This window comes from Armigeres subalbatus, chromosome 1 (assembly GCF_024139115.2).
Source record: "Armigeres subalbatus isolate Guangzhou_Male chromosome 1, GZ_Asu_2, whole genome shotgun sequence".
NCBI lineage: Eukaryota > Metazoa > Arthropoda > Insecta > Diptera > Culicidae > Armigeres > Armigeres subalbatus.
The window spans coordinates 29,094,271-29,103,714 of NC_085139.1; the positions used below are offsets into that span (position 1 = coordinate 29,094,271).

General features: G+C 42.8%; 1 protein-coding gene and 1 long non-coding RNA gene across 2 annotated transcripts; both read left to right on the plus strand.

Moving 5' to 3' along the window:
• Positions 1–5,189: 5,189 nt before the first annotated feature.
• Positions 5,190–7,245, plus strand: LOC134223321 (uncharacterized). Its single transcript, XR_009982523.1, has 3 exons — positions 5,190–5,619; positions 6,103–6,863; positions 6,948–7,245. It is a non-coding gene; the product is annotated as an uncharacterized LOC134223321 (long non-coding RNA).
• A 1,400-nt stretch (positions 7,246–8,645) lies between these two features.
• Positions 8,646–9,077, plus strand: LOC134206054 (uncharacterized). Its single transcript, XM_062681733.1, has one exon. The coding sequence runs from the start codon at positions 8,646–8,648 to the stop codon at positions 9,075–9,077; it is 432 nt and encodes a 143-aa protein (XP_062537717.1).
• Positions 9,078–9,444: the final 367 nt, after the last annotated feature.

Below are 9,444 nucleotides of genomic sequence, written 5' to 3' on the forward strand. Positions count from 1 at the left end.
ACTGATGCGCAAGATCCGCTTGTCCATGTCTCTTTCAATACGCATGCCAAGAAAAGCAGTGATTTCACCTATGTTTGTCATGTCAAATTCTTTTGACAAGCACGCCTTAACTATTTCAATCTCCTTCAGGTCATTCCCGATTACAAGGATATCATCCACATAAAGAATCAAGTAGATTCGTCTATTCTTCTGGCCTCTCCAATATAGACACTGATCGCTGTTACTTCTCTTGAACCCCAGCCTGGCAATGAATCGATGGAAACGATCATTCCATGCTCTAGATGCCTGCTTGAGACCGTAAAGGGACTTATGCAGACGACAGACTAAATCCTGCTCTTTGACGAAACCTTCAGGTTGTGACATGAAGATTTCTTCGCTCAAGTCACCGTTAAGAAAGGCCGTGCGGACGTCCATCTGATGCACGAACATTCGCTCTTGGTTAGCTACCGCCAGCATGGTTCGCAACGTATCCAATTTTACTACCGGTGAATAGGTTTCTGTGTAATCGAAACCAAAACGCTGGCTAAATCCTCTGGCGACAAGCCTGGCTTTATACCGATCTGGATTTCCACCTTCACCGGGCTTTACCCGGAACACCCATCTACACGAAATTGGCACTCGGCCTTTCGGTAGCTTCTCCAGTGTCCAGGTTTTGTTCCGCAGCAACGAATCCATCTCATCCTGTATTGCCACTTGCCACTTCGGCCAATCGGCTCTCACTTGCAACTCCGCGATAGTATCAGGTATATTCTCCACGTATTCCATCGCACTCAACGCTACACCAGCAAAAGTCATGTCGTAATCTGTGACCCACGCTGGGCGTTTTGTGATACGACCCGAAGATGTCGTACCGGTTGCACTTTCACTGGCTTCTTCAACACTTTCTTCCGCCAAGGTATCATCACACGAATCAAACCCTTCGGATTCTTCTTCACCTTCAATCAATTTTTCTCCATCAAGTTCATTTACACTTTCTTCGTCGGATTCTCCACTATCTTCATCAACATGAATGATAGGGCCGACCGCTTTTTCAGTCCACTTATTGTCTCGTTTCATATTTTCGTTCTCACTTACACTTACTTTCGCTTCGTCGATAATCACATCCCGAACCGTCACTATTTTCCGTTCCTGAGATTTCCAAACGCGATATCCATTCGTTCCATATCCCACGAAGATTCCTTTCCAACTTTTCTCGTCCAATTTCAGACGCTTTTCTTTTGGAATATGGCAGTAGGCCCTGGATCCAAAAACTCTTAATTTTGACACATCAGGTTTTCTCCCTTCGAACAGTTCGTACGGCGTCAGCTTCTGACCGATCGCACTCGCCGGACTCCTGTTTGCCAGAAAAGCAGCGGTTTGAACCGCCTCACCCCAGAACTTGCGACTAATTCCGGAATCGAACACCATAGAACGAGCCTTCTCAACTAGCGTCCGATTCATCCGTTCGCTAGTGCCGTTCTGCTCTGGACAATAGGGTACAGTAAACTCCATTTTTATACCCTTCCGCTTGCAAAACGTTTGCATTTCTTTTCAGGTGTATTCCCGCCGTTGTCAGAACGGAAACGAGAAATTTTGTTTCCAAACTTTGCAGTCATTTCCGCTTCATACTCTTGGAAACGCTGAACTACTTCGTCCTTTGAATGGATTAGGTACACCACCGTGAACCTCGACCAATCGTCAATGAAGGTGACAAAGTACTTGTGGTCATTCCATCCAGTCGGCGTCACTGGGCCGCAGACATCAGAATGGACAAGCTCCAGTACCCGACTTGACCGCCGCTCATCTTGTAGCATGAACGGATTTCTCGTTTGCTTTGCTGCTACACACGGTTCGCAGACCATCGTAGATTTGTCGCTACTACTACTCCCATCCAGACCCTTCACTAATCCGTTTTTAATGAGACACGACAAATTTCGCTCACCAAGGTGACCATAGCGACGATGCCACAATTCAGTTGCTTTGCTAATTTGCCCGGAGAAATATATGGAACTGCACTCACCTTTAGCAACGAAGAAATTGAGTTCGTAGAGTTTTTCACACCTTTGGCCGGTGGCTACTACCTTCGACCCGCGCTGAATCTCTACTCTACCACCTTCGAAAATAACTTTCATACCGGCAGCTTCAATTTTACTGATGGAGAATAAATTGCATCGAGCCTCCGGGATGAAAACAGCACCTGCCACTATTGCTTCGATAGTTTTCCCGTTGACCACCGCTAGCACCGGAACGTCACCAACAAACTTTGCAGTTACCCACTCACCACTCTTTGCAACAGCAATTCGCATCGGCTGCTTCAACGGAACAAGTTTCGTGAATAACCTCTTATCGTTGCAAATGTGCTCTGTGGCACCCGAGTCAATGAACCACTGGATCTTTCTCTGCTTGCTGGGCATTTTGTCACTCGTCAGGAATATCACACCGTCGTCATCCTTTTCTGCCATCTGCGCTTTTCCGAAATACTTCTTATCGGTTTTCTTCTTTTCAGGACACTCAGCTAATTTATGGCCTTCCTTCTGGCAGCCAAAACATTTAAAAGATTTCTTTTTCTTCACCGGCTTCCGGTGAACACCACCTGAGAAAGCTGCTGCTTCACTTTTAACATTCACAGTGCCATTTGACGATGTGCTCTTCCGTTTTATTTCCTCGTCAAGCAACCGACACTTCACAAAGTCCATGGTAAGCTGGTCCTCTGGCTGAGACTCGATCGAGGTAACCACTGCGTCATACTCGGACCCAAGCGACAGAAGCAATCGGCAAACAACGTCCAAGTCATCCATCTGACCGCCAGCATTACGGTACAGACGAATCAAACGATCAAATTTGATAAAATGATCCTGCAGTGACCCCTCCGAGTATCTAAGCTGGTCCAGCTGCCGATTGAGATGAAGACGCTTGGCAACACTTTTCCTCTCAAAAATTCCCACCAACGCATCCCACATCTCCTTGGGAGTGTTACGCCCTTGTAGGTGTTCCAGTTGGTCGTCATGGATGCGAGCTACCAGCATCGATTTGCATTTACGCTCCTGCTTCTGACGTTTTTCCAACGCCTTCGCCTTCTGGAGCTTCACGTCTGCCGAGTCACCTGGTTCGACCTTGAGCCTCGTCACATCTCCCTGTTCCATCTGGATGCATTCCACCATTTCATGCTCTTCAAGCAAGGTTAACATCCGGAACTTCCATGCGACAAAGTTCTTGCCATCAAAAATGGCGACGCGATGCGTTTCTTCTCGATCGCCATCCATTTTTCGCACTTCCACAACCGAGAAACACTTCACTCGACCGAAACGCGACTAGGAATCGTTCCCGGGCCCATAACCTATTGGGCGGACTACTTTTCGGATAATAAAAACACTTGAAATCTCGAGTTATAAACTGCGTACTTTTATTTCACTGTTTGCTATCCATACAAAGATTTGGTTATGATTTTAAAAGAAAAATAACGCACTGCTAGTGCGCGCTCAAAACCGACAAAAAGCATTGGGCACTTTGTGCGAAAGCGTTACTTACACACTAATCAGAAATTGTACACCTTATCACATACCACACACCACCCAAACCAAACAGCATGTTGAGGCATCAATGAAACCCCTCTTTTTCCCCTTCCAATGTATGACACAAACCAAACGCAAACACCACCATGGCCGGCCACGAGCGTACGAACCAGCAGTTAATCGTGTCGTTATCGAGTGCAATTTCTGTTGCCAACGATGAAACTTATAGCTGTGTTGGTGCGAATGCTCCGATAAAGTATACATAATGGCAATAAACATAATCGAGTCGGCTCTACACTTAAAAGCGCGTACGTTGTTCGTCGATTAGTTTTGGTGTTCAACACGTTCCTCATTGCAAGCTTCGAAAAGCTTTGCTCGTTGCGTTAGCGTTATCGATATTGCCGTAGCGAGGTTTCTAACCCATCGAGCAAACGTTATTTATATTATAGCATATAGAGGTTGCTGACGTTTACTCATCCTTCTCTTTCAAGCGCATGGGGAGGATAGGATTTGTTTTGAAAATGAAAACAAAACCCATAGAGCTTGCTGACGTTTGATCATCTTTCTCTTGCACGCGCACATAACGGATAGGATTTGTTTTCATCGGGAAACGCTTCGGAAGCGTTTCCCGATGAAAACAAATCCTATCCCCTTCCGTGCGCGTGCAAGAGAAAGATGATCAACGTCAGCAACCTCTATTCTTTCTGTGCGCGTGCAAGAGTAAGATGACTAAACGTCAGCAATCTCTATGGTAGCTGCTCAATGCTCGTAGTCCCGATTATATGGGAAAAAATGGAAAACTGCCTGAACCATTTTCCTTGTCAGCTGCGAACGCACTAATCAATCTTGATGAAATTAAATAGCATGAAATAAGAAGAGTGGCTCTGCGAAATGCAACTTATTGCGATAAAATCAGTTAAGTCTAAGTACATGAAAATCGTGTGAGTTTTTGAGGTTGAAAAAGTAACCATACAGACACACAAACATACACACACACACACAGACATCATCTCGATTCATCAAACTGAGTCGAATGGTATAAGAAACTTTACTATCAGATGTTCCTGTAAAAAGTTCGTTTTCAAAGTGAAATGATAGCCTTTCGGCACAACTTTGTTGTACGAGAAAGGCAAAAACATCAATACACATTCCCCAATAAAGTAGCAACAAGAAACTCATGTGTTTGCACTCTGTGGGTGACTAGGTTATCGAATTAAAAAGCTTTAGAAGTGAACGCTCCCGAGAAGTCACTTGAAGGGTTGAACAAAAGTGAAAGTTGGCAACAGAATAACAAGAGTATAGATAGTGGAATATATAGATGAGCGAAGATAAATCCTCTGTCTCCAAACGAACTGTCAAACGTGTCTCCAAACGAGCATGACGTCACGATTTCAATGGAAACGTTAAGGGCTGTGACGTCATACGCGCGTGTGCACGGGCAAAAAAATCGACTCAGCCTTGCTTTCGCTCATCTACACAGAGAAAAAAAAAGTTGGGATTTTAACATTTTTCAGCTTTTAGTTCAAAAGTTCCGAAAATTTGGTAGTTTTGAATGCTAAAATATTTAAATTGAATGTAAAATGTTTGATCTGAAACTTTTTTTCTCAGTGTAAAAATGTGATTTATACAGTTAGAGCTTTCAGAACAAAAATTGTAAAATATTCAGACTTGATTTCCATATTTCATATTTATGGCAACCCAGACAACATAAAAATAATATATCTGGCAGCCGATACAGTGATTTGTCAAAAAGTTATGTTTATTGTTTACTGCTAGTTTTTATTTCTGTAGACGAAAAGTCGATTTTCTGGTGCGTCGTAGCGGATACATTCGGAATATATCCGGGATCACGTTCGTCAACAGCAACATCACTGACCTCGCTCCTGACATGGCATATGAATGCTGATCCGAATCTGAAAGCAGAAAAGGAAATATGCTACCAGCTCCCCGTGTCCGTAGCAATGTTTCTTGATGCGCGTAGGTCGTAGGCGCTAAGATTTTCCCTATGCTATGGGAGATGAAACTCTTTTCGATGACAAAAAGAAATGGCATATCCAGATCTTTTTCCATGGCGGAAGAAAGCGACAAAAAGGCCGGCACAGTATCAGCGGATCAGGAAGATGCACAAGTAAGTTTTAATTAAATAAAATTATTTGCATGCATTGCACATAGTTTTTTTTTTGGACATTAATAGAAATCAAATATGAAACATTTTTTTCATATAATTAGGAAAGCTTTTGATCATCAGTGATTTTTATCGAATATTTATTGGTCAGTTTGTTCATTTGATAGGACGTGATCACTGTACCAAGACAGGCAAGACAGCCTGTCTTGGTACAGTGATCACCACGTCACTATCCAAGCCGTTCCTGGGTGGACGTTAGGCAGAATAACAGCGATTTCAACTATGTTTGTTCTCTCATATGGCCCTCTGCTAATCTTCAGTTTCTATTCATTTCACACTTGCCGCTCGCTTGCGGTGTCAATCGAATCTGTATCTTCATTACTTTCATCTACTCCCTTTCGCTTTGAGTAGTATAATTATCACCGAAAAGCCAATAAATTAATTTCGATTTTTTCATATAATTATTTATGACAATATTTTTTTTAGATCGACTGTCAACACCGATTCCAAGTTATCGCTCCAGTGGAAAGTGATTACGACCAGCAGAATCTATTGGTCAACACCAAAAAAGACCAACAAAAAGCGTCGTCGGGACGACGACGGAGGACATTTCCAGCGATTTTGAAGCATACGGCCTTTCTTGGCATCAAAGGAGCTCGTATCCATTCGTTGCGACGGGTAATGACGACCTACGAGAAGATCGCACAGATAATCTGAAATTAAGCCGCTAAATGGTACCCTTCTTACCTCGGAAAAAATTTCCGTCGGATTTTGAGTCCTGCAGGGTTTATGTGTATTTTAAATGGGGTCAAAATCAAAATCCCGGTTTATTTAAAATGCACGGGGACCGAAATCCGCCGGACAATTTTCCCGAGGTGTAAGGTAGCCTTGAAAACCGCTTTCGAACTGATGACTTTTTTCGACTCGGCTAACAAGAGTGAATTAGTCGACGTCATCATCATCACGGTCTACCGGAAGGGGCACATCTGGATACACACGTACTGTGAAGATGAGTCGAGGAGCGTTTCGTAAAGTTCGCTCCAGCACCATGGAGTGCAGTTAGCTGGAGACCAAGGATTCGGAATCGCAGGAAGAGAAAAAGAAATGATTGTCCGCCTTCGGAGGAGGCATGCGACTTATGCGACTTTACCGGTGAGTGCAGTTAGCTGCAAAGCAAGGATTCGGAATCGCAGGAAGACAAAAAAGAAATGATGGTCCGCTTTCGGAGGAGGCATGCGACTTTACCGGTGAGTTAGTAATTTTCTATTTTTTGTTCCAAAAGTTTTTTATATACCTGATAACACAATCATTCCGCTTTCATGTATTATAAGGCTTTCTATGTCGCAACCAAGGCGATCGGACGGACGACGAAGACGAACGGAGCTGGAGCAATAAGCTGACGCTGAGCTAACCGTGACCACATCAACAACGGGGGCAATGGACGTAGCTACAGCGGTGGCAACTATCACAAAAGTGGTGGACGGGATGGGATCACCATATCAGAACCGAGACGGATCGAATGCGCACATTTGCATTACTCGAACCAAGGCGACGACGATATGGCAAGCAACTTGGATCTAAAATGAAAACCGTAACACACAAAAATGAATAGAATGGTATCAATAAATAAAATAGCAACAACTTTTGGCTTTGTAAATGTTTATTTTGGAGTATTTAACTTAAATTGAAAGCGCACACATATCGTTGATTTGAAAGCATACATAGTTGAATCAAATGTAAATTTAACATTTAGTTTTAAGAGGAAAATGTTATTCTGAAAAATTAAACACCTTTAGTTTTGAGAAGAGAATGTCATTTTGAAAAGTTGGCTGTTGTCGAATATCTCAGCGAAGTGACATTTTTGCAATTGTAGATTTAACAATCGTATACTTTCTACTGAAAATCACTAACGAATTTTCTTAATTTTAACAACGTTTCTTTTAATTTTACCAACGATTTTTTTTGTGTGTATAGATTCTACTATCTATAAACAAGAGCATCATTCAGAATAAGTGTAAGAAGATCCTCTTTGCGTAACTCTATATAATAGACTCTGGTTTCTATGATATTTCCACATGTGAAAATCATGGGCAGGGTTAAGTAAATCAGGGTCTGTTCACAAATTACGTAACGCAAAAATCCCAGTTTTTGAGCCCCTCCCTCCCCCTCGTAACAAAAAGTAACATTTTTGGTAACCCTTCCCTCCCCCATATAACGCGTAACTGTGAAAATTTTAAAGGCAGATTTTTTTTCTTCTCTGGAGCATCTAGAGCATGTGGGTTATGGTTTTTTTTTAACACTGTTAGGATAGTGACGGCACATGATGAAAAACCAAGGATATCAATAAAGCAGCTAGTAGAAACGAAAATAGAATTTGCGACCATGGCCATTTAAATAGTTTAGCGGAATTGTTTTGTCGAGAAATATAATATTTATTCGCTTGGTATTTTAACGCATATCAGTCCCGCTATGTGCTTGATTTCGATAATGACTAATATACGATAACGATATAATTTTTAAATTGAACTGGCTGAGCTAAAATGCAATTGCTTACAATGAAAACCCTCTTGCCTCTATTAACTTTAGAAAATTATTTTGAGCTTTTGTAACTTACTGGGGGCCAGGGCTGTTGGATTAAACAATGTTTGTTCCTCGTACAAACTGGCGGTCTGGAAACACTGTACCCAAAAGTTGTCGGTTCACAGATTGACCACATGGGTACTAAGTGTGAATGTGTGTGTTTTTGAGATGACAAGACAACTAAATAGATGTAAATAAACATATTTTTATTATGCCACCATGACTCGTACCGCGTAGTTGTTTTTATTTCGTTGTCCCCGTGAAAGTTCCCGTATTGTGTTTTTCTTTCTCCCGCGGCCGGTTCCGTTTGTGTTTACCCGTTGCGCTGTGTCCACCTCTGCCCAACAGGTTATGGTGCCCAGGCAAGTTCCGGATAGAGGAGAAAAAGTTGTGAGAAATTGCGTGTTCGTTCGAGTGTAAAAGACTAGTGTTCTGTGCCGTAAAACGAAATGGCGGACGTGAATAAGATTTCATTTGCCAGATTGAACAATCAAAACTGGCAAATATGGAAGTTTCGAATGGAAATGATGTTAACGCGTGAAGAATTATGGTACGTCATCGAAGATGAAAAACCAGAAACGGTGTCGAAACAGTGGACGCGAGACGACAAGAAAGCTCGTGCCACTATCGGATTGTTTATTGATGACAATCAGTTCGGTTTAGTGAAAAACGCGAACAGTGCGAAAAAGTTCTGGGACAACTTGCGAGAATACCACGAGAAGAACACGGTTACCTCGCGAGTGTCTCTGTTGAAGAAGCTTTGCAGTCTGAATCTGCAAGAAGGAAGTGATCTCGAGAATCATTTAATGGTGTTAGACGATCTGTTCGATCGATTGATGAACGCGGGATTGAACTGCAAGAATCCCTTCGAATCGCAATGATTCTCCGGAGCTTGCCGGATTCCTACAGTGGGCTAGTGACGGCTTTGGAAAGTCGTTGATGCCGACATCACCATGCAACTGGTGAAGTCGAAGCTCCTCGACGAATTCGAGAGGAGAAAAGAACGAGCTAGTGAATCGAACGTGGACTATAATGAAACGAAAGCAATGAAAAGTGTGGCAGTGCAACGTGCGGCAACGTCGGAGCGGGTGTGCTTCTTCTGGGGAAAGCCGGGGCATTATATTCGAAACTGCCGCAGTATTTGGCGAAGAAGAAAGAAGGAGAAGAAGACGATAATAAGCCGGTAAACAGATTAAGTGAGAAGCAAAATGCCAAGCGAGTGAACAACAACAACAATGGTGCCAGTGT